Source organism: Oncorhynchus keta, unplaced genomic scaffold, assembly GCF_023373465.1.
Source record: "Oncorhynchus keta strain PuntledgeMale-10-30-2019 unplaced genomic scaffold, Oket_V2 Un_contig_25614_pilon_pilon, whole genome shotgun sequence".
NCBI lineage: Eukaryota > Metazoa > Chordata > Actinopteri > Salmoniformes > Salmonidae > Oncorhynchus > Oncorhynchus keta.
The window spans coordinates 42,501-68,285 of NW_026284541.1; the positions used below are offsets into that span (position 1 = coordinate 42,501).

At 45.0% G+C, this 25,785-nt stretch overlaps 1 protein-coding gene across 23 annotated transcripts in view; it reads left to right on the plus strand.

Moving 5' to 3' along the window:
• The window catches only part of nuf2 (UF2 component of NDC80 kinetochore complex), a 29,072-nt gene extending 4,272 nt beyond the window's left edge, over nucleotides 1-24,800 (plus strand). The window contains exons 4-14 of one of the 23 annotated variants that reach the window (XM_052506183.1): nucleotides 5,510-5,586; nucleotides 11,662-11,723; nucleotides 15,200-15,297; nucleotides 17,000-17,073; nucleotides 17,364-17,457; nucleotides 17,574-17,636; nucleotides 17,713-17,991; nucleotides 19,775-19,950; nucleotides 22,272-22,407; nucleotides 22,709-22,859; nucleotides 24,587-24,800. In XM_052506183.1, the coding sequence (XP_052362143.1) occupies nucleotides 5,510-5,586; nucleotides 11,662-11,723; nucleotides 15,200-15,297; nucleotides 17,000-17,073; nucleotides 17,364-17,457; nucleotides 17,574-17,636; nucleotides 17,713-17,991; nucleotides 19,775-19,950; nucleotides 22,272-22,407; nucleotides 22,709-22,816 (1,167 nt within the window). In that variant the 3' untranslated portion in view covers nucleotides 22,817-22,859; nucleotides 24,587-24,800. The other 22 variants (XM_052506190.1, XM_052506192.1, XM_052506205.1 and 19 more) reach the window with 22 other exon arrangements.
• The last annotated feature ends 985 nt before the right edge of the window (nucleotides 24,801-25,785 follow it).

The window sequence follows — 25,785 nt, forward strand, 5'->3', positions numbered from 1 at the left end:
TGTCAGTGGCACTGTATTGTCCTCAAAGCGGGCAAAAAAGTTATTTAGTCTGCCTGGGAGCAAGACATCCTAGTCCGTTACTGGGCTGGTTTTCTTCCTGTAGACATCTTCAACGCACGTTCTAATGAACTCGCACACCGAATCAGCGTATTCGTCAATGTTGTTATCTGACGCAATACGAAACATATCCCAGTCCACGTGATGGAATCAGTCTTGGAGTGTGGAATCAGCTTAGAACAAGCTTTCAAATGATGCCCACCCGACCCAGAGTGCGATTTATAATGGATTGTTTTTGGATTGTGTAAACATCCTTAACTGTCTGATGGCGGGGATGTAGGGCTGTTAAGTGAATTGTAGAGGGCTGTCCATTAGACGAAGGATCTGGAAGGATTCTGTATGGAGGAGTGGTCTAAGATCCCTCACAATGTCTTCTCCAATCTCATAAATCATTTTAGAAAAAGGCTTTGTCGTTATCCCAGCAGGGTGAGGTATTGTTGTTATCCCAGCAAGGTGAGGTATTGTCGTTATCCCAGCAGGGTGAGGTATTGTCGTTATCCCAGCAAGGTGAGGTATTGTCGTTATCCCAGCAGGGTGAGGTATTGTCGTTATCCCAGCAGGGTGAGGTATTGTCGTTATCCCAGCAAGGTGAGGTATTGTTGTTATCCCAGCAAGGTGAGGTATTGTCGTTATCCCAGCAGGGCGAGGTATTGTCGTTATCCCAGCAGGGTGAGGTATTGTCGTTATCCCAGCAGGGAGAGGTATTGGTTATCCCAGCAGGGTGAGTGTTATCCCAGCAGGGTGAGGTATTGTCGTTATCCCAGCAGGGTGAGGTATTGTCGTTATCCCAGCAGGGTGAGGTATTGTTGTTATCCCAGCAGGGTGAGGTAGGTTATCCCAGCAGGGTGTCGTTATCCCAGCAGGGTGAGGTATTGTCGTTATCCCAGCAGGGTGAGGTATTGTCGTTATCCCAGCAGGGTGAGGTATTGTCGTTATCCCAGCAGGGTGAGGTATTGTCGTTATCCCAGCAGGGTGAGGTATTGTCGTTATCCCAGCAGGGTGAATTGTCGTTATCCCAGCAGGGTGAGGTACGTTATCCCAGCTGTTATGGTATTGTTGTTATCCCAGGGTGAGGTACTGTCGTTATCCCAGCAGGGTGAGGTATTGTCGTTATCCCAGCAGGGCGAGGATTGTTTATCCCAGCAGGGCTATTCCGTTATCCCAGCAGGGTGAGGTATTGTTGTTATCCCAGCAGGGTGAGGTATTGTTGTTATCCCAGCAAGGTGAGGTATTGTCGTTATCCCAGCAGGGTGGGGTATTGTCGTTATCCCAGCAGGGTGGGGTATTGTCGTTATCCCAGCAGGGTGAGGTATTGTCGTTATCCCAGCAGGGTGAGGTATTGTTGTTATCCCAGCAAGGTTAGGTATTGTCGTTATCCCAGCAAGGTGAGGTATTGTCGTTATCCCAGCAGGGTGAGGTATTGTCGTTATCCCAGCAGGGTGAGGTATTGTTGTTATCCCAGCAGGGTGAGGTATTGTTGTTATCCCAGCAGGGTGAGGTATTGTTGTTATCCCAGCAGGGTGAGGTATTGTTGTTATCCCAGCAAGGTGAGGTATTGTCGTTATCCCAGCAGGGCGAGGTATTGTCGTTATCCCAGCAGGGTGAGGTATTGTCGTTATCCCAGCAGGGTGAGGTATTGTCGTTATCCCAGCAGGGTGAGGTATTGTCGTTATCCCAGCAGGGTGAGGTATTGTCGTTATCCCAGCAGGGTGAGGTATTGTCGTTATCCCAGCAGGGTGAGGTATTGTTGTTATCCCAGCAGGGTGAGGTATTGTCGTTATCCCAGCAGGGTGAGGTATTGTCGTTATCCCAGCAGGGTGAGGTATTGTCGTTATCCCAGCAGGGTGAGGTATTGTCGTTATCCCAGCAGGGTGAGGTATTGTCGTTATCCCAGCAGGGTGAGGTATTGTCGTTATCCCAGCAGGGTGAGGTATTGTCGTTATCCCAGCAGGGTGAGGTATTGTCGTTATCCCAGCAAGGTGAGGTATTGTCGTTATCCCAGCAGGGTGAGGTATTGTCGTTATCCCAGCAGGGTGAGGTATTGTCGTTATCCCAGCAAGGTGAGGTATTGTCGTTATCCCAGCAGGGTGAGGTATTGTCGTTATCCCAGCAGGGTGAGGTATTGTCGTTATCCCAGCAGGGCGAGGTATTGTCGTTATCCCAGCAGGGCGAGGTATTGTCGTTATCCCAGCAGGGTGAGGTATTGTTGTTATCCCAGCAGGGTGAGGTATTGTTGTTATCCCAGCAGGGTGAGGTATTGTTGTTATCCCAGCAGGGCGAGGTATTGTTGTTATCCCAGCAGGGCGAGGTATTGTTGTTATCCCAGCAGGGTGAGGTATTGTTGTTATCCCAGCAGGGGAGGTATTGTTGTTATCCCAGCAGGGCGAGGTATTGTCGTTATCCCAGCAGGGTGAGGTATTGTCGTTATCCCAGCAGGGTTAGGTATTGTCGTTATCCCAGCAGGGTGAGGTATTGTCGTTATCCCAGCAGGGTGAGGTATTGTCGTTATCCCAGCAGGGTGAGGTATTGTTGTTATCCCAGCAGGGTGAGGTATTGTCGTTATCCCAGCAGGGTGAGGTATTGTCGTTATCCCAGCAGGGTGAGGTATTGTCGTTATCCCAGCAGGGAGAGGTATTGTCGTTATCCCAGCAGGGTGAGGTATTGTCGTTATCCCAGCAGGGTGAGGTATTGTCGTTATCCCAGCAGGGTGAGGTATTGTCGTTATCCCAGCAGGGAGAGGTATTGTCGTTATCCCAGCAGGGTGAGGTATTGTCGTTATCCCAGCAGGGTGAGGTATTGTCGTTATCCCAGCAGGGTGAGGTATTGTCGTTATCCCAGCAGGGTGAGGTATTGTCGTTATCCCAGCAGGGTGAGGTATTGTCGTTATCCCAGCAGGGTGAGGTATTGTCGTTATCCCAGCAGGGTGAGGTATTGTCGTTATCCCAGCAGGGTGAGGTATTGTCGTTATCCCAGCAGGGTGAGGTATTGTCGTTATCCCAGCAGGGCGAGGTATTGTCGTTATCCCAGCAGGGCGAGGTATTGTCGTTATCCCAGCAGGGTGAGGTATTGTCGTTATCCCAGCAGGGTGAGGTATTGTCGTTATCCCAGCAGGGTGAGGTATTGTCGTTATCCCAGCAGGGAGAGGTATTGTCGTTATCCCAGCAGGGTGAGGTATTGTCGTTATCCCAGCAGGGTGAGGTATTGTCGTTATCCCAGCAGGGTGAGGTATTGTCGTTATCCCAGCAGGGTGAGGTATTGTCGTTATCCCAGCAGGGTGAGGTATTGTCGTTATCCCAGCAGGGTGAGGTATTGTCGTTATCCCAGCAGGGTGAGGTATTGTCGTTATCCCAGCAGGGTGAGGTATTGTCGTTATCCCAGCAGGGTGAGGTATTGTCGTTATCCCAGCAGGGTGAGGTATTGTCGTTATCCCAGCAGGGTGAGGTATTGTCGTTATCCCAGCAGGGTGAGGTATTGTCGTTATCCCAGCAGGGTGAGGTATTGTCGTTATCCCAGCAGGGTGAGGTATTGTCGTTATCCCAGCAGGGTGAGGTATTGTCGTTATCCCAGCAGGGTGAGGTATTGTCGTTATCCCAGCAGGGTGAGGTATTGTCGTTATCCCAGCAGGGTGAGGTATTGAAAAAAGGTGCGTGAATAATTTTGACCCCTATCTTTTTGAGAAAAATATATATTACCTGTTAAACAAGATCTCTGAGTAATTGTATTACTATAATATAATTTCCCCAAAATATTTTCCTACAAAATATTCATTTTTACTCATCTTTATCAAGGATATCAATCATTAATACTTTTGGACCCCACTGTATGTGCAGTATATACTGAGCCTTCAGAAGGTATTCACACCCCTTGACTGATACAGAGCCTTCAGAAAGTATTCACACCCCTTGACTGGTACAGAGCCTTCAGAAAGTATTCACACCCCTTGACTGGTACAGAGCCTTCAGAAGGTATTCACACCCCTTGACTGGTACAGAGCCATCAGAAGGTATTCACACCCCTTGACTGGTACAGAGCCTTCAGAAGGTATTCACACCCCTTGACTTATTCCACATTTAGTTCTTACAGCCTGAATTAAATTTAAAAAATGTATCTAACCCATCTACAAACAATACTCCATAATGACAAAGTGTATTGAAAACGAAATGCATCCCATTTACATTAGGCCCCTAAGTCCCAGACTCATGTTCACCAGTTGAAACCTTACACTCACTACCTACAGTTAGGATATGAGTCAATACTTTGCACCTTTGGCAGCGATTACAGCTGTGAGGCTTTCTGGGTAAGACTCTAAGAGCTTTCCACATCTGGATTGTCCAATATTTGCACATTTATTCTTTATACATTTCTTCAAGCACTGTCAAGTTGTTTGTTGATCATTGCTAGACTGCCATTTTCATGTCTTGCCATTAGATTTCCAAGCAGATTTTAAGTAAAAACTGTAACTAGGCCACTTGGGAACATGCAATGTCATCTTGGAAAGCAACTCCAGTGTATATTTGGCCTTGTGTTTTAGGTCATTGTCCTGCTGAAAGGTGAATTTGTCTCTCAGTGAGTGTTGAAAAGCAGACCGAACCAGGTTTTCCTCTAGGATTTTGCCTGTGCTTTGCTATTTTCTGTTTCTTTTTATTCAAAACAAAAAACTCCCTAGTCCTTACTGATGACAAGCATACCCATAACATTATGCAGCCACCACCATGCTTGAAAATATTAAGTGATACTCAGTAATGTGTTGGATTTGCCCCAAATATAACGCGTGTTTTGGAATATTTTTATTCTGTACAGGCTTCCTTCTTTTCACTCTGTTATTTAGGTTAGTATTGTGGAGTAACTAAAATGTTGTTGATCCATCCTCAGTTTTATCCTATCACAGCAATTAAACTAACTATTTTAAAGTCCCCATTGGTCTCATGGTGAAATCCTGAGCGGTTTCCTTCCTCTCTGGCAACTGAGGGATATTCAATGTCTGCTTTTTTTTATTTTGACCCATTCTTTGAAAGGTATTGGAAATCCTCCCTTGTCTTTGTGATTGAATCGGTTTGAAATTCAGTGCTCGACTGAGGGAACTTACAGATAATTCTATGTGTGGGATACAGAGATGAGGTAGTCATTCAAAAACGTTTTTTGCACACAGTGAGTTCATGCAACTTATTATATGACTTCAACTTATTTAGAGGTTGAATACTTATTCACTCACGACATTTCAGCTTTTCATTTTTAATTCATTTGTAACAATTTCTAAAAACTTAAGTCCACTTTGACACTTTCAGGTATTGTGTATAGGCCAGGGACACAATCTAAATGTAATCCATTTTAAATTCAGGCTGTATTACAAATGTGGAAAAGTCTAGGCCCGTGAATACTTTCTAAAGGCATTGTATGTCTGTATGTGATTAATCCGAGCCCTGTTATTTCTATCTGATGTGTTTCCCTACAGGTCCCATTCTCTGAAAACATCCAGCACCCCCAGCTCCATGAGTGGCCCACTGCTGTCATGAGTGTCTACCTGAGGATGTGAGTTGTTGTCAACCTGAGGATGTGAACTGCTGCTGTTAATGATATTGTCAACCTGAGGATGTGAGTTGTTGTCTACCTGAGGATGTGAACTGCTGCTGTTAATGATATTGTCAACCTGAGGATGTGAGTTGTTGTCAACCTGAGGATGTGAACTGCTGCTGTTAATGATATTGTCAACCTGAGGATGTGAGTTGTTGTCAACCTGAGGATGTGAGTTGTTGTCAACCTGAGGATGTGAGTTGTTGTCAACCTGAGGATGTGAGTTGTTGTCAACCTGAGGATGTGAGTTGTTGTCAACCTGAGGATGTGAGTTGTTGTCAACCTGAGGATGTGAGTTGTTGTCAACCTGAGGATGTGAGTTGTTGTCAACCTGAGGATGTGAGTTGTTGTCAACCTGAGGATGTGAGTTGTTGTCAACCTGAGGATGTGAGTTGTTGTCAACCTGAGGATGTGAACTGCTGCTGTTAATGATATTGTCAACCTGAGGATGTGAGTTGTTAATGATATTGTCAACCAACCTGAGGATGTGAGTTATTGTCAACCTGAGGATGTGAGTTATTGTCAACCTGAGGATGTGAGTTGTTGTCAACCTGAGGATGTGAACTGCTGCTGTGTAATGAGGATATTGTCTACCTGAGGATGTGAGTTGTTGTCAACCTGAGGATGTGAGTTGTTGTCAACCTGAGGATGTGAGTTGTTGTCAACCTGAGGATGTGAGTTGTTGTCAACCTGAGGATGTGAGTTATTGTCAACCTGAGGATGTGAGTTGTTGTCAACCTGAGGATGTGAGTTGTTGTCAACCTGAGGATGTGAGTTATTGTCAACCTGAGGATGTGAGTTATTGTCAACCTGAGGATGTGAGTTGTTGTCAACCTGAGGATGTGAACTGCTGCTGTTAATGATATTGTCTACCTGAGGATGTGAGTTGTTGTCAACCTGAGGATGTGAGTTGTTGTCAACCTGAGGATGTGAGTTGTTGTCAACCTGAGGATGTGAGTTATTGTCAACCTGAGGATGTGAGTTATTGTCAACCTGAGGATGTGAGTTATTGTCAACCTGAGGATGTGAGTTATTGTCAACCTGAGGATGTGAGTTATTGTCAACCTGAGGATGTGAGTTGTTGTCAACCTGAGGATGTGAGTTGTTGTCAACCTGAGGATGTGAGTTATTGTCAACCTGAGGATGTGAGTTATTGTCAACCTGAGGATGTGAGTTGTTGTCAACCTGAGGATGTGAACTGCTGCTGTTAATGATATTGTCTACCTGAGGATGTGAGTTGTTGTCAACCTGAGGATGTGAGTTGTTGTCGTCTGCCTGAGATTGCTTTTTACTGATCTGTGAAACGGATTCCACACGGTTAGAACTGTTTTAAGTGTGAATCTGTCAATGTTCTAACTGTGTGAGTCCGTTTTTTGTATTTATTATGGATCCCCGGTGGATGGCTCGGGGTCATGGAGGTGTATTTATCATGGATCCCCGGTGGATGGCTCGGGGTCATGGAGGTGTATTTATCATGGATCCCCGGTGGATGGCTCGGGATCATGGAGGTGTATTTATTATGGATCCCCGGTGGATGGCTCGGGGTCATGGAGGTGTATTTATTATGGATCCCCGGTGGATGGCTCGGGATCATGGAGGTGTATTTATTATGGATCCCCGGTGGATGGCTCGGGGTCATGGAGGTGTATTTATTATGGATCCCCGGTGTGATGGCTATGGATCCCTGGTGGATGGGGTCATGGAGGTGTATTTATTATGGATCCCCGGTGGATGGCTCGGGATCATGGAGGTGTATTTATTATGGATCCCCGGTGGATGGCTCGGGGTCATGGAGGTGTATTTATTATGGATCCCCGGTGGATGGCTCGGGGTCATGGAGGTGTATTTATCATGGATCCCTGGTGGATGGCTCGGGGTCATGGAGGTGTATTTATTATGGATCCCCGGTGGATGGCTCGGGGTCATGGAGGTGTATTTATTATGGATCCCCACTAGCTGCTGCTAAGCCAGAAGCTACTCTTTCTGGGGACCAGTAAAAATGAAGGCAGTATAATATACATTATAGTAACACTTTTAAACATTAAAATACATTTTCCAACAGATTTCACAGTACATTAAGTCCTCAGGCCACTAGTCTACTACAACACACTATCCAGGTGTGTAGGGTGTTTGTTGTGTGTGTTTTGTGTACCTGTGAGTGTGACTTCACAGTCCTTGCTGTTCCATTAGGTGTATTTGTATTATTTTTCTCCATATTCTACTGCTTGCATGAGTTTTAGGGCTCCCGAGTGGCTCAGCGGTGTAAGGCACTGCATCTCAGTGCTACAGGCATCATTACAGACCATGGTTCGATTCCAGGCTGTATCACAATCTGCCATGATTGGGAGTCCTATAGGGCGGGGCACAATTGGCCCAGCATTGTTAGAGTTTGGCAGGGGGAAGGCAGTCATTGTAAATAAGAATTTGATCTTAATTGACTTGTCTAGTTAAGTAAAATAGAAAATTGATGTGGAGTAGAGTTCCATGTAGCCATGGCTCTATGTCTATGCATTACTGCTCGCCTCTCATAGTCTGTTCTGGACTTGAGATGTGTGGAAAGATCTCTGGTGGCATTTCTTGAAGTATGGTAGTCCGAGCTGTGTGCTCGTAACTCAGAGCTCTGTGCATTCAACTTGCCAATACTTCTTACATAAAACAAGTAGTGATGAAGTCAATCTCACCTCCACTTTGAGCCATGAGAGATTGACATGCATATTATTAATGTTCGCTCTACATGTACATTTAAGGGCCAGCAATGCTGCCCTGTTCTGAGCCAACTGCAATTTTCCTAAGCCCCTCTTTGTGCCACCGGACCACACGACTGGGCAGTAGTACAGGTGCGACTAGGGCCTGCAGGACCTGCCTTGTTGATAGTGCTGTTAAGAAGGCAGAGCAATGCTTTATTATGGACACATTTCTACCCATCTTAGCTACTGTTGCATCAATATGTTTTTACCATAACAGTTTACAATCCAGTGTTATTCCAAGCAGTTTAGTCTCCTCAATTTCCTCATTATTCATTACAAGATTAAGTGAATGATTTGCCCCAAATACAATGCTTTTAGTGTTTGAAATATTTAGTACTAACTTATTTCTTGCCACCCATTCTGAAACTGACTGCATCTCTTTAAGTGTTGCAGTGATTTCACTTGCTGTAGTACCTGACCTGTATAGTGTTGAGTCATCCGCATACATAGACACACAGGCTTTCTCATAGCCAGTGGTAGGTCATTAGTAAATATTGGGAAAAAAGTAAGGGTCCTAGACAGCTGCCCTGGGGAATGCACACTTTTTTTGTAACCTTAGATTGAAGAGAGAGCCGATAGGAGTGGCTATATCGCCTACAGTAATTTTCCATCCAAGTTGTCATTGTTGATAGATCCCCCCTCTTCCACACCCAATTTACATAATTTAAAGTTACAATGCTTGTCTTTCATAATTTGGTCAGTTATACTTGGATGTGTAGGTTTTGCATGTGTTGCTGGAAAGTTATGCCTAAGTCTGCTAATCTTGCCAATTAACAAAATAATTAACCCTGAGCCTACAATTTCCTCACTCTGAAGAAATTGATTTAACATAATTTAAAATCCCAGGTTGCAGGTACTGGTTACAGTTTGAAGGTTTTTCTTTAGTGGGCAGCTTGATGAAAGCCAGTCAATATTTAGGTCACCACTGGGTATTGCTACAACTGTATCATTAAAGGTATTATCCAAGTGAGTTTCAGAGAGAGAATATGTATGTCATTTGTTACAAGCAAGTAATTGATTTCATGAACCTTGTTTCTTGGGCTACATATGTTCATGTGGGCTATTTTTAGCACTTGATTTGATTTAAATTGTTATATTGTTGTCACAGTGTGAATCAATTATACTGTTTTAAAACTTCTTTGGGCTGAGATCCCGCTAACGGGATCGATATGACAACAGCCAGTGAAAGTGCAGGGCTCCAAATTTAAAACAACAGAAATCCCATAATTAAAATTCCTCAAGCATACAACTTTTTCACACCATTTTAAAGATACACTTCTTGTTAATCCCACCACAGTGTCCGACTTCAAATAGGCTTTATGGCGAAAGAACCACAAACGATTATGTTAAGTCACAGATAAACACAGCCATTTTTCCACCCAATGAGAGGAGTCACAAAAATCAGAAATAAAGAGAGAATTAATCACTAACCTTTGATCTTCATCAGATGACACTCATAGGACTTCATGTTACACAATACATGTATGTTTTGTTCGATAATGTCAATCATTTATGTCCAAATAGCTTATTTCGTTAGCGCGTTTGGTAAATAAACCCAAACTCACAATGCGCATTCACTAGTTGCAGACGAAATGTCAAAAAGTTGTTACAGTCCGTAGAAACATGTCAAACAAAGTATAGAATCAATCTTTAGGATGTTTTTATCATAAATCTTCAATAACGTTCCAATCGGAGAATTCCTTTGTCTGTAGAATTGCAATGGAACGCAGGCCGCTCTCACGTGAACGAGTGTGGCCAGCTCGTGGCTTTCCGTCAGACACCTGACTCATTCCCCTCTCATTCGGCCCCACTTCACAGTAGAAGCATCAAACAAGGTTCTAAAGTCTCTTGACATCTAGTGGAAGCCTTCGGAAGTGCAACATGACCAATATCCCACTGTATCTTTAATATGGAATGAGTTGGAAAAACGACCAACCTCAGATTTCTCACTTCCTGGTTGGATTTTTTTTCTCGGTTTTTGTCTGCCATATGAGTTCTGTTCTACTCACATACATCATTCAAACAGTTTTAGAAACTTCAGAGTGTTTTCTATCCAAATATACTAATAATATGCATATATTAGCAACTGGGACTGAGAAGCAGGCAGTTTACTCTGGGCACCTTATTCATCCAAGCTACTCAATACTGCCCCCAGCCATAAGAAGTTAACCGTGCGGAGCCGGTTATACTGTTTTAACAGTGTGGAGCCGGTTATACTGTTTCAACAGTGTGGAGCCGGTTATACTGTTTTAACAGTGTGGAGCCGGTTATACTGTTTTAACAGTGTGGAGCCGGTTATACTGTTTCAACAGTGTGGAGCCGGTTATACTGTTTCAACAGTGTGGAGCCGGTTATACTGTTTCAACAGTGTGGAGCCGGTTATACTGTTTTAACAGTGTGGAGCCGGTTATACTGTTTTAACAGTGTGGAGCCGGTTATACTGTTTTAACAGTGTGGAGCCGGTTATACTGTTTTAACAGTGTGGAGCCGGTTATACTGTTTTAACAGTGTGGAGCCGGTTATACTGTTTTAACAGTGTGGAGCCGGTTATACTGTTTTAACAGTGTGGAGCCGGTTATACTGTTTTAACAGTGTGGAGCCGGTTATACTGTTTTAACAGTGTGGAGCCGGTTATACTGTTTCAACAGTGTGGAGCCGGTTATACTGTTTCAACAGTGTGGAGCCGGTTATACTGTTTCAACAGTGTGGAGCCGGTTATACTGTTTTAACAGTGTGGAGCCGGTTATACTGTTTTAACAGTGTGGAGCCGGTTATACTGTTTTAACAGTGTGGAGCCGGTTATACTGTTTTAACAGTGTGGAGCCGGTTATACTGTTTTAACAGTGTGGAGCCGGTTATACTGTTTTAACAGTGTGGAGCCGGTTATACTGTTTCAACAGTGTGGAGCCGGTTATACTGTTTCAACAGTGTGGAGCCGGTTATACTGTTTCAACAGTGTGGAGCCGGTTATACTGTTTCAACAGTGTGGAGCCGGTTATACTGTTTTAACAGTGTGGAGCCGGTTATACTGTTTTGACAGTGTGGAGCCGGTTATACTGTTTTGACAGTGTGGAGCCGGTTATACTGTTTTGACAGTGTGGAGCCGGTTATACTGTTTTGACAGTGTGGAGCCGGTTATACTGTTTTGACAGTGTGGAGCCGGTTATACTGTTTTAACAGTGTGGAGCCGGTTATACTGTTTTAACAGTGTGGAGCCGGTTATACTGTTTTAACAGTGTGGAGCCAGTTATACTGTTTTTCATCCTGTATGTCTCCTCTGTTCCAGGCGTCAGTTCCTACGGATGTGCTATGTGTATGACTTCTCACTGAACGACCTGCTGGCTCCCAGTGAGTATGAGCTGTCTGAAAGAGCATCTACGCCATTTCTGTCTTTATCTTACTGATGCCAAGATATTGCAGTGGAAGGGTTATTTTCACCATATGACCGAGCAGATATTTGTCTCACATTGAGGATGTCACCTGGCTGCTGTCGGAAACTGAACGTCCATCTTGATCAAGTTCCTGCCCAAAGACATTGAATTGCATCAATTAGGGATGTAACGATTCACTAATGTGCATCGGTCCCAGGTTCAAATGTTTAAGATGTGAGCGTGGAACCCCATACGATCCAAATGTAGCATGCAGGGTTACGAATTGCCGGGTCACTAAAAAGTTTTGCTCCAATTGCTTTCTTTCTACCTTCCGGAAAATACCTCGGCGTCCTCTCATGCACTGAGCATGTAATTATATTGACAGTTATTGATCTACAAGTCATTTTGCATGCTGAACAACACCAGGCGATATCAGTAGTCAAACTGTGCACAGCTTCGCCCGCTGACCAACGAGAGGTAGGCCTATTCCTGATCTGTCACATCTGCAGGTCACCTTCAACATTCAGATTTTGGTGAAATGGCTTTCGCAAGATTAGGCTTTATTAGTTGAGTGACAATCAAAGTAATTTGCTTTAGTTATTTTTCTTATCAACATTTTTGTTGCTGTTGAAAATTGTGTTTTACCTGAATAAAAGTGCCTCTGCGGTAGCTTAGGCTTCAACTCTCACCTGGCTATAGGTAAACTACATTCTGCTCGGGGCTTACATTAGAGTTTATTTTAATTGTGCAGGTTCACTATCAGCAATACTTTTGGTAGTATTGCTCGAAACAATCAGTATACATGGTATTTTTTATATATTTGTTTTGTAGATGCGCTTTAATATTGCAAATAGATTGTATTTTCATCCATGTAATTGTCTTCATAATTTCCAATCCCCTAGATATACATATTTTTCCCCTTCTATATATGTGTGTTTATATGAGAAGAAAAATAAATATATTTTCATTTATTATTTTTCCCTAACCCTACCACCCCCCAAATTCTACTTCCAGCTTATACATTTTACAATAGTTATCTTTTGTTTGTTTTTAATCATTCAGCTACCCTCAACCCCAACCCCTTGCATTCGGAAACTATTCAGACCCCTTTTCCCACATTTTGTTATGTTACAGCCTTATTCTAACATGGATTAAATAAATGTTGTTCCTACAATACCCCATAATGACAAAGAGAAAACAGGTTTTTAGAAATGTTTCCAAATGTATTAAAAGTAAAAAAACAGATACCGTATTTACATAAGTATTGTAGATGTGGTTGTTACATGGCTGAGCTCTTTAATCACCACTTCATTAAGTCAGGATTCCTATTTGACTCAGCCACGCCTCCTTGCACGTCCAACATTTCCTCATCTCCCACCCCTTCTAATGTGACTATCCCTGATGCTTCTCCCTCTTTTTCCCCTGCCGAGCTAAAAGTTTCTCCCTGCAGGCAGTCAGAGTCCGAGGTGCTAAAGGAGCTCCTTAAACTTGACCCCCAAAAAACATCTAGGTCAGATGGTTTATACCCTTTCTTCTTGAGTCTTGGTAACGATAGAGGGGCAGCAACCTTATCTCCAACTTTTTAGCCTTTCTCTCCTTTCTGGGGAGGTTCCCATTGCTTTGAAAGCAGCCACAGTTTGTCCTTTATTTAAAGGGGGAGATCAAGCTGATCCTAACTGTTATAGGCCTATTTCTATTATTCCCTGTTTATCAAAGTGTTGGGAAAACTGGTCTAATCAACTGACTGGCTTTCTTGATTATAGTATTCTCTCTGGTATGCAATCTGGTTTCCGCTCACATTATGGATGTGTCATTGCAAGCTTAAAATAACTCAATGTCACCATTGTGCTGCTATTTTTATTGACTTGGCCATAGCTTTTGATACCGTAGACCGTTCCGTTCTTGTGGGCCGTTCTTCTGAGTGTTGGTGTCTCTGGGGGTGGGTCTTTGGCCTCCAAAACAAATGTGGTTTGGTAAAAATAATGCCCCTCTTCCCACGTGTTATTACTACCGCTGCGGGTTTAGAGCTTGAGGTAGTCACCTCATACAAGTACTTGGGAGTACGGCTGGACGGTGCACTGTCCTTCTCTCAGCACATATCAAATCTGCAGGCTAAAGTTAAATCTAGACCTGGTTTCCTCTATCGTAATCGCTCCTCCTTCACCCCAGCTGCCAAACTAACCCTGATTCAGATGACCATCCTACCCAGGCTAGAGTACGGAGACATAATTTATAGATCGGCAGGTAAGGGTGCTCTCGAGCGGCTAGATGTTATTTACCATTTGACCATCAGATTTGTCACCAATGGTCCTTCTAGGACACATCACTGCACTCTATACTCCTCATCTCTGTATACCCATTGCAAGACCCACTGGTTGATGCTTATTTATAAAACCCTCTTAGACCTCACTCCCTCCTGAGATATCTGGGAAACTAGTCAGGATCGAGGCAAAGATGAACGGAGCAAAATACAGAGATCCTTGATGAAAACCTGCTTCAGAGCGCTCAAACAGGACAATGAGCCGAAGCACACAGCCAAGACAATGCAGGAGTGGCTTCAGGACCAGTCTCGTAATGTCCTCGAGTGGCCCAGCCAGAGCTCAGACTTGAACCCAAACGAACATCTCTGTAGAGACCTGAAAATAGCTGTGCAGCAACGCTCCCCATCCAACCTGACAGAGCTTGAGAAGATCTTCAGAGAAGAATGGGAGAAACTCCCCAGACACAGGTGTGCCAAGCTTGTAGCGTCATACCCTAGAAGACTCGAGGCGATACATCATGCAAAGCAGCCACAACCGTCAGTAAGACTGTCCATGATTGAGTCTTTGAATGAAGAGATGGAGATAAAACTGTCCAGTTTGAGTGTTTGTTGCAGCTCGTTCCAGTCGCTAGCTGCAGCGAACTGAAAAGAGGAGCGACCCAGGGATGTGTATGCTTTGGGGACCTTTAACAGAATGTGACTGGCAGAATGGGTGTTGTTTGTGGAGGTTGAGGGCTGCAGTAAACATCTCTTATTGGGGGAGAGTGTGACTGAGCACACAAATGAGGGTTGAGGGTGACGGAGAGCACAAATGAGGGTTGAGGGTGACAGAGCACAAATGAGGGTCGCACACTAGCTCACAACCTCCATCAGCAGCAGATTTTAATTTACAATGGGAAATGAATGTTTCTGCAACAAATGTTAGTGCATTGCATCAATTAATTCCTTTAATCAAACCAAATAGTTTTAAACTACAATGTACCGTATTAGAGAGCCCATGTATCGAATCGTCTTGAAAGGGAAAGATGCACATCCCTGGCGTCAATCGATGGTTCTGTGCCATGTCATCGACTGTGCAGTTAGACACCAGATTGCTAATTAATATCATGTGGTTAGCTGATATGTTAAATTCCTATCCACGCCCACCACCCTTAGATAACCTTCCTATCTCCCTGTCTGTCCGTCCTTTACAGAGGTGAAGAGGACGGTGACCATCCTGAGTGGCATCATGAACTACCTTCACTTCAGGAAGCAGAGGCTTGATATGACTATGGGACACCAGGAGAGATTTGTAAGTCTGACTGAGATACATTATCCCCTACTGCTCAGTTACAACTGGGACACATTATCCCCTACTGCTCAGTTACCACTGGGACACATTATCCCCTACTGCTCAGTTACCACTGGGACACATTATCCCCTACTGCTCAGTTACCACTGGGACACATTATCCCCTACTGCTCAGTTACAACTGGGACACATTATCCCCTACTGCTCAGTTACAACTGGGACACATTATCCCCTACTGCTCAGTTACCACTGGGACACATTCTCCCCTACTGCTCAGTTACCACTGGGACACATTATCCCCTACTGCTCAGTTACAACTGGGACACATTAGCCCCTACTGCTCAGTTACAACTGGGACACATTTGCCCCTACTGCTCAGTTACAACTGGGACACATTCTCCCCTACTGCTCAGTTACAACTGGGACACATTAGCCCCTACTGCTCAGTTATAACTGGGACACATTATCCCCTACTGCTCAGTTACAACTGGGACACATTATCCCCTACTGCTCAGTTACAACTGGGACACATTATCCCCTACTGCTCAGTTATAACTGGGACACATTATCCCCAACTGCTCAGTTACAACTGGGACACATTATCCCCTACTGCTCAGTTACAACTGGGACACATTATCCCCTACTGCTCAGTTACAACTGGGACACATTATCCCCTACTGCTCAGTTACAACTGGGACACATTATCCCCTACTGCTCAGTTACAACTGGGACACATTATCCCCTACTGCTCAGTTACAACTGGGACACATTATCCCCTACTGCTCAGTTACAACTGGGACACATTATCCCCTATTCTAAAATAGATTAAATTGTTTTTTTCCCCCTCATCAATCTCATCAATATCCCATAATGACAAAGCAAAATGTTTTTATGTGCAAATTTGTAAAAATAAACTATCACATTTACTTGAGTATTCAGACCCTTCAACATGCATACAAAGGATTCCAAAAGTTTGAGTCAATATATATTTGAAATTCAGGAAACTAGCCTTACTCGCAGAGGTTAACTACATATGCAGGTAAACAAAAAATATACTCCTGTGTATTGATTTTAAGGAAGGCATTGATGTTTATGGTTACATTTGTGCAACGATTGTGCTTTTGTTAAATCATCACTCGTTTGGCGAAGTTGAAGTAGGCTGTGATTCGACGATAAATTAACAGGTACCGCATTGATTATATGCAACACAGGACAGTCTCGTTAACCTAGTAACATCATCAACCATGTGTAGTTAACTAGTAATTATGGGAAGATTGATTGTTTTTTTTATAAGATACGTTTAAAGCTAGCTAGCAACTTACCTTGGCTCATTGCAGCCACAAGGTCCTTTTGACACTGCACTCTCATAACAGGTGGTTAACCTGCCACACAGTCTCCTCGTGGATTGCAATGTAATTGGCCATAACCGGTGTCCAAAAAGGCTGATTATGAATTGTTATGAAATCAGCCCTAATTAATCTGCTGACCTCTGGTACGGTAGGTTAGGGTGGTATATGGCACGGTAGCGTAGTGTGAAGGGTACGGTAGTGTTGTGTGAATGGTACTGTAGGGTATGGTAGGGTTGTGTGAAGGGCAGGGTACGGTAGGGTACTGTAATGTGCAGGGTATGGTAGTGTGAAGGGTACGGTAGGGTACACTATTGTGAAGGGTATGGTAACAGTAGTGTGTTCTCGTTGTTTCAGAGAGAAGACATGGACAAGCTTCAGGCTTACTCACGAGGAACTAAAGACGCTCAGAAGAAAATGGACAAGCTGACGTAAGTGTTGAAGGAGAGGATGCCACAAGACTATTGAGCTGCAGCCCCGGAAGATGAAACGATCTGTAGTGCATTAGACTATTGAGATGCAGCCCTGGAAGATGAAACGATCTGTAGTGCATTAGACTATTGAGATGCAGCCCTGGAATATGAAACGATCTGTAGTGCATTAGACTATTGAGATGCAGCCCTGGAAGATGGAACGATCTGTAGTGCATTAGACTATTGAGATGCAGCCATGGAAGATGAAAAGATCTGTTGTACTTCTGACCTCTGACTCCTCTCTCCAGTACCATCCCCCCAGAGCAGCAGGCTGAAGCGAGGGAATTGGACTCTGCTCTGTCTGACCTGCAGACCAACACCATGCACCAATACCAGGAAGTGGTAGGTACTGTACAGTACTCCACCAGGTCATATTCATTAGGTACCAGACAGAACAAAAGACTACTGGGGAGGGACTATGTGGACTTGTTCAAGAAGAAACCTTTGTTTCGTTTCAGAATGCCATCAATGAGAATATTGCAGAGTGGAAATCGGAGATGGCAGAGAAGTCCCAAAAATTGGTACGTTATGATCAAGCTGAAGAATGCATTGAAATGTTAAAATGATTATCCTACGACTAAAATGTGTGTCTGTCAGACCCAGTTGAAGGTTGATGTGGCCACTCTAAAGGAGAACATTGGTAAGCTAAAGTCTCAGATTGTTGAGTCTCCTGAAGAGATGAAGATTCAGATGGAGAAGATGAAGGAAAACGTGAAGAACATCAAGCTGGCTATCGAGACGGCAGACGAGCGTCTGGTAGGGCTGCAGAGTAATGTCCAGGGTGTGACTCACAGCGAGGCTGACATCCAGCTGATATTTAAACTACTGCAGGACCTCCAGAGCTCCATGAACAAGACCCAACAGCACCAGGAAGAGGTTAGTACTGTTGTTGTTGTTAGACCCAACAGCACCAGGAAGAGGTTAGTACTGTTGTTGTTGTTAGACCCAACAGCACCAGGAAGAGGTTAGTACTGTCGTTGTTGTTAGACTCAACAGCACCAGGAAGAGGTTAGTACTGTTGTTGTTGTAGACAACAGCACCAGGAAGAGGTTAGTACTGTTGTTGTTAGACCCAACAGCACCAGGAAGAGGTTAGTACTGTTGTTGTTGTTTGACCCAACAGCACCAGGAAGAGGTTAGTACTGTTGTTGTTGTTAGACCCAACAGCACCAGGAAGAGGTTAGTACTGTTGTTGTTGTTAGACCCAACAGCACCAGGAAGAGGTTAGTACTGTTGTTGTTGTTAGACCCAACAGCACCAGGAAGAGGTTAGTACTGTTGTTGTTGTTAGACCCAACAGCACCAGGAAGAGGTTAGTACTGTTGTTGTTGTTAGACCCAACAGCACCAGGAAGAGGTTAGTACTGTTGTTGTTGTTAGACCCAACAGCACCAGGAAGAGGTTAGTACTGTCGTCGTTGTTGTTGTTAGACCCAACAGCACCAGGAAGAGGTTAGTACTGTCGTTGTTGTTAGACCCAACAGCACCAGGAAGAGGTTAGTACTGTTGTTGTTGTTAGACCCAACAGCACCAGGAAGAGGTTAGTACTGTTGTTGTTGTTGTTAGACCCAACAGCACCAGGAAGAGGTTAGTACTGTTGTTGTTGTTAGACCCAACAGCACCAGGAAGAGGTTAGTACTGTTGTTGTTGTTAGACCCAACAGCACCAGGAAGAGGTTAGTACTGTTGTTGTTGTTAGACCCAACAGCACCAGGAAGAGGTTAGTACTGTTGTTGTTGTTAGACCCAACAGCACCAGGAAGAGGTTAGTACTGTTGTTGTTGTTGTTAGACCCAACAGCACCAGGAAGAGCTTAGTACTGTTGTTGTTGTTAGACCCAACAGCACCAGGAAGAGGTTAGTACTGTTGTTGTTGTTAGACCCAACAGCACCAGGAAGAGGTTAGTACTGTTGTTGTTGTTAGACCCAACAGCACCAGGAAGAGGTTAGTACTGTTGTTGTTAGACCCAACAGCACCAGGAAGAGGTTAGTACTGTTGTTGTTGTTAGACCCAACAGCACCAGGAAGAGGTTAGTACTGTTGTTGTTGTTAGACCCAACAGCACCAGGAAAAGGTTAGTACTGTTGTTGTTGTTAGACCCAACAGCACCAGGAAGAGGTTAGTACTGTTGTTGTTGTTTGACCCAACAGCACCAGGAAGAGGTTAGTACTGTTGTTGTTGTTTGACCCAACAGCACCAGGAAGAGGTTAGTACTGTTGTTGTTGTTAGACCCAACAGCACCAGGAAGAGGTTAGTACTGTTGTTGTTGTTAGACCCAACAGCACCAGGAAGAGGTTAGTACTGTTGTTGTTGTTAGACCCAACAGCACCAGGAAAAGGTTAGTACTGTTGTTGTTGTTAGACCCAACAGCACCAGGAAGAGGTTAGTACTGTTGTTGTTGTTAGACCCAACAGCACCAGGAAGAGGTTAGTACTGTTGTTGTTGTTGTTAGACCCAACAGCACCAGGAACTGTGTTACTGTGTTACTGTCCAACTGTGTTACTGTGTTACTGTCCTACTGTGTTACTGTCCTACTGTGTGCACAAACAAAAGAGCTTACATGAAGCATTGAGTAAATGTTAAACTTGGACCTCAAATGTAATGCTTTTGCCGTCTGAGGTGCAATAAGCTAAGGTGTGTGTGTGTGGGTGTGTGTGTGTGTGTAGGCCCAGGCTCTGGTGTGTGTGTATGAGGCACAGCAGAAGGAACTGAAGAACCATGGTGTGGAGGAGGGCCAGCTGAAGAGATCTTTAGGGATGAAGATGGACAAGGAGTCCAAACAACATATACGACGACAGAAGAAGAAGGAGATTAAGGATCAATACGTTGAGGATGTACTAGGGTAGGAGAGGGGAACGAGTGGGGGAGGAGAAGAGTAGAGAGGGGAGGAGAGGGGAACGAGTGGGGGAGGAGAAGAGTAGAGAGGGGAGGAGAGGGGAACGAGTGGGGGAGGAGAAGAGTAGGGAGGGTAGGAGAAGAGTAGGGAGGGGAGGAGAAGAGTAGGGAGGGGAGGAGAAGAGTAGGGAGGGGAGGAGAAGAGTAGGGAGGGAGGAGAAGAGTAGAGGGGATGAGAAGAGTAGAGAGGGAGGAGAAGAGAGAGAGGAGAAGAGTAGGGAGGGAGGAGAAGAGAGGGAGAGGGAGAACGAGTGGGGGAGGAGAAGAGTAGAGAGGGGAGGAGAAGAGTAGGGAGGGTAGGAGAGGGGAAGGAGTGGGGGAGGAGAAGAGGGAGAGGGTGGGGGAGGGAGAAGAGTAGGGGGAGGAGAAGAGTAGAGAGGGGAGGAGTAGAGTAGAGAGGGGAGAGGGAGAAGAGTAGATGAGGAGAAGAGTAGAGAGGGGAGGAGTAGAGTAGAGAGGGGAGGAGAAGAGTAGGGAGGGGGAGGAGAAGAGTAGGGAGGGGAGGAGAAGAGTAGGGAGGGGAGGAGAAGAGTAGGGAGGGGAGGAGAAGAGTAGGGAGGGGAGGAGAAGAGAGGGGAGGGGAGGAGAAGAGTAGATAGGGGAGGAGAAGAGTAGATAGGGGAGGAGAAGAGTAGATAGGGGAGGAGAAGAGTAGATGAGGGAAGAGAAGAGTAGATGAGGAGAAGAGTAGGGAGGAGAGGAGAAGAGAGGGAGGGGAGGAGAAGAGTAGATGAGGGGAGGAGGAGAGAGGGGAGGAGAAGGAGGGAAGAGTAGAGAGGAGAGGAGAAGAGTAGAGAGGGGAGGAGAAGAGTAGATAGGGGAGGCGAAGAGTAGATAGGGGAGGCGAAGAGTAGATAGGGGAGGAGAAGAGTAGATAGGGGAGGAGAAGAGTAGAGAAGAGGAGGGGAGAAGAGTAGGGAGGGGAGAAGAGAAGAGTAGGGAGGGAAGAGTAGATAGGGGAGGAGAAGAGTAGATAGGGGATGAGAAGAGTAGAGAGGATAAGAGTAGGGAGGGGAGGAGAGAGAGTAGAGGGAGGAGAAGAGTAGATGAGGGGGAGGAGTATAGAGGGGAAGATGAGGGGAGGAGAAGAGTAGAGAGGGGAGGAGAAGAGTAGAGAGGGGAGGAGAAGAGTAGAGAGGGGGGAGAAGAGAAGAGTAGAGAGGGGAGGAGAAGAGAAGAGGAGAGGAGAAGAGTAGAGGGAGGAGAAGAGTAGATAGGGGAGGAGAAGAGTAGATAGGGGAGGAGGAGAAGAAAAGAGAGGAGAGGAGAAGAGTAGGGAGAGGAGGAGAAGAGTAGGGAGGAGAAGAGTAGGGGGGAGGAGAAGAGTGTGAGGGGAGGAAGAGAAGAGTAGGGAGGGGAGAGAGAAGAGTAGGGAGGGGAGGAGAAGAGTAGGGAGGGGAGGAGAAGAGAAGAGTAGGGGAGAGAAGAGTAGATGAGGGGAGGAGAAGAGTAGAGAGGGGAGGAGAAGAGTAGGGAGGAAGGAGAGTAGAGAGGGGAGGAGAAGAGTAGAGAGGAGGAGAAGAGAAGGGAGGGGGAGAAGAGAAGAGTAGGGAGGAGGGAGAAGAGAAGAGTAGGGAGGGGAGAAGAGAAGAGTAGGGAGGGAGGAGAAGAGTAGGGAGGGGAGGAGAAGGAGATAGGGGAGGAGAAGAGTAGGGAGGGGAGGAGAAGAGTAGAGAGGGGAGGAGAAGAGAAGAGTAGGGAGGGGAGGAGAAGAGAAAGTAGATGAGGGGAGGTGAAGAGTAGGGGGGAGGAGAAGAGTAGGGAGGGGAGGAGAAGAGTAGGGAGGGGAGGAGAGAAGAGTAGGGAGGGGGAGGAGAAGAGTAGGGAGGGGAGGAGAAGAGTAGGGAGGGAGGAGAAGAGTAGGGAGGGGAGGAGAAGAGTAGGGAGGGGAGGAGAAGAGTAGGGAGGGAGGGAGGAGAAGAGTAGGGAGGAGGAGAAGAGTAGGGAGGGGAGGAGAAGAGAGAAGAGTAGGGAGAGGAAGAGAGAGGGAGGAGAAAAGTAGGGAGGAGAAGAGAAGTAGAGGGGAGGAGAAGAGAAGTGGGGGGAGGAGAAGAGAAGTGTGGGGGGAGGAGAAGAGAACGTGTGGGGAGGAGGAGAAGAGGAGGGAGGGGAGGAGAAGAGAAGAGTAGGGAGGGGAGGAGAAGAGAAGAGTAGAGAGGGGAAGAGAAGAGTAGGGAGGGGAGGAGAAGAGAAGAGAGGGGAAGAGAAGAGTAGGGAAGAGAATCGTAGGGAGGAGTATGCTTAAATTAAATATGTGTGTCTCTATAGTCAGTGTGACAATGTTCACCAGAAGAGGGAGCAGATAGCGGACCAGATCCAGGAGAGAGACAGAGATTCTCAACACCTCCGCAGTCAGATGACCAACCTGAGGGACACCTGCAGTCAGGAGACTGAGAAAGCACAGGTAACACACCACAGGCACAACATAAATGTCTAGATGACCAACCTGAGGAACACCCGCAATCAGGAGACGGCGAGAGCTCCGGTACTGTATATCTACACACCTTACAGGTATAATATCTATAGTGTGAGGTATGTAGTTAAACAGTGTTATATATATATATATATATCTACACACCTTACAGGTTGGCAGGTCTGAATATGAATGCATTTTGCAACACAATTTTAAGTCCAAGTACACTGGTGCAATATCAACCTTGACACTGAACCAATCACCTTTTCATATTTCTCTATATGGCCACCAGGACCTGTTTGATCGTCTGCTGGCAGCTCTGGATCACTTCCATAAACGCATACAGAACCACGTCGTCGAGGGCAACAACGACATCGTCAAGATGACTGCTAACTTCTAACCCAGTGTAGTTGACTTCTCCACATCTGTCATTAGTTTAGCTCTGCTAACTTCTAACCCAGTGTAGTTGACTTCTCCACATCTGTCATTAGTTTAGCTCAGCTCTGCTAACTTCTAACCCAGTGTAGTTGACTTCTCCACATCTGTCATTAGTTTAGCTCAGCTCTGCTAACTTCTAACCCAGTGTAGTTGACTTCTCCACATCTGTCATTAGTTTAGCTCAGCTCTGCTAACTTCTAACCCAGTGTAGTTGACTTCTCCACATCTGTCATTAGTTTAGCTCAGCTCTGCTAACTTCTAACCCAGTGTAGTTGACTTCTCCACATCTGTCATTAGTTTAGCTCAGCTCAACTTTAACCCAGTGTAGTTGACTTCTCCACATCTGTCATTAGTTTAGCTCAGCTCTGCTAACTTCTAACCCAGTGTAGTTGACTTCTCCACATCTGTCATTAGTTTAGCTCAGCTCTGCTAACTTCTAACCCAGTGTAGTTGACTTCTCCACATCTGTCATTAGTTTAGCTCAGCTCTGCTAACTTCTAACCCAGTGTAGTTGACTTCTCCACATCTGTCATTAGTTTAGCTCAGCTCTGCTAACTTCTAACCCAGTGTAGTTGACTTCTCCACATCTGTCATTAGTTTAGCTCAGCTCTGCTAACTTCTAACCCAGTGTAGTTGACTTCTCCACATCTGTCATTAGTTTAGCTCAGCTCTGCTAACTTCTAACCCAGTGTAGTTGACACATCTGTCATTAGCTCAGCTCTGCTAACTTCTAACCCAGTGTAGTTGACTTCTCCACATCTGTCATTAGTTTAGCTCTGCTAACTTCTAACCCAGTGTAGTTGACTTCTCCACATCTGTCATTAGTTTAGCTCAGCTCTACAGGTTCTAACCCAGTGTAGTTGACTTCTCCACATCTGTCATTAGTTTAGCTCTGCTAACTTCTAACCCAGTGTAGTTGACTTCTCCACATCTGTCATTAGTTTAGCTCAGCTCTGCTAACTTCTAACCCAGTGTAGTTGACTTCTCCACATCTGTCATTAGTTTAGCTCTGCTAACTTCTAACCCAGTGTAGTTGACTTCTCCACATCTGTCATTAGTTTAGCTCAGCTCTGCTAACTTCTAACCCAGTGTAGTTGACTTCTCCACATCTGTCATTAGTTTAGCTCTGCTAACTTCTAACCCAGTGTAGTTGACTTCTCCACATCTGTCATTAGTTTAGCTCAGCTCTGCTACCTTCTAACCCAGTGTAGTTGACTTCTCACATCTGTCATTAGTTTACTAACTTGAACCCAGTGTAGTTGACCTCCACATCTGTCATTAGTTTAGCTCTAACTTCTAACCCAGTGTAGTTGACTTCTCCACATCTGTCATTAGTTTAGCTCTGCTAACTTCTAACCCAGTGTAGTTGACTTCTCCACATCTGTCATTAGTTTAGCTCAGCTCTGCTAAGCTAACCCAGTGTAGTTGACTTCTCCACATCTGTCATTAGTTTAGCTCAGCTCTGCTAACTTCTAACCCAGTGTAGTTGACTTCTCTACATCTGTCATTAGTTTAGCTCAGCTCTGCTAACTTCTAACCCAGTGTAGTTGACTTCTCTACATCTGTCATTAGTTTAGCTCTGCTCTGCTAACTTCTAACCCAGTGTAGTTGACTTCTCCACATCTGTCATTAGTTTAGCTCAGCTCTGCTAACTTCTAACCCAGTGTAGTTGACTTCTCCACATCTGTCATTAGTTTAGCTCTGCTAACTTCTCCACATCTGTCATTAGTTTAGCTCTGCTAACTTCTAACCCAGTGTAGTTGACTTCTCCACATCTGTCATTAGTTTAGCTCAGCTCTGCTAACTTCTAACCCAGTGTAGTTGACTTCTCCACATCTGTCATTAGCTCAGCTCTGCTAACTTCTAACCCAGTGTAGTTGACTCCTCTCCATGTCTTATTTTGGTAACATGCAACTTTTATTTGTGAATAAAAATATCTATTCTCACTCTGCGGCGTCACCATCTGTTAATGTTTATTCATGTGACCACTTTTCAATTTTGTATATGAGACAAAACAATTGAATAGCATGACTATATAATTAGATGGTGCCGGAGGAGATAGCTGCTGTTTTACGGTCTCCAAACCAATTGTGCTATTGTGTTTTTTTGTGTAATTTGTAACTTATGTGTGCATTACTAGGACCTGAGAGGGTGGTACCCTCTCAGGTCCTGGAGCCGTACCGTCCTCTCAGGTCCTGGAGCCCGAAAAGGGAGATATGGAGAACTAAAAGAGGGAAGTGTGAGTTGTAATTATTTTGCTAATAATGTGGGCCCACCTGCCCTGAATGACGGGACACCACTGCTGTTACCTATGGGGTTTTACATTGTTTGGTCTCAAACTGTCCAGTTGGTGGCGGCAAAACACTTTTTTATAGTGTAGCCCGCCATAAAACCCACAGAAAAAGAAGCAGCAGAATCTTCCTGTTTTTGTGGTTTTATTTTGAGATTTGCTCCCTGCAATTATGTGTTTGCCCAGTTTTGAGGTGCGTCTGTGCAAACTGGTGAGACATGAGAACACCTTTACAACAATATTCTGACAAGCAGCATCAAAAGACAACAGCTGGAGGGATATGTCACAGATCTCATCAAATCAAAATCAATTTATATAGCCCTTCTTACATCAGCTGATATCTCAAAGGGCTGTACAGAAACCCAGCCTAAAATCCCAAACAGCAAGCAATGCAGGTGTAGAAGCACGGTGGCTAGGAAACACTCCCAGACACATTCTGACTGCCGGGTGGAAATTAGAACACGGCCAAGATGTTCAAATGTTCATAGATGACCAGCAGGGTCAAATAATAATCACAGTGGTTGTCGAGGGTGAAACAAGTCAGCACCTCAGGAGTAAATGTCAGTTGGCTTTTCATAGCCGTTCATTGAGAGTATCTACCACTCCTGCTGTCTCCAGAGAGTTGAAAACAGCAGGTCTGG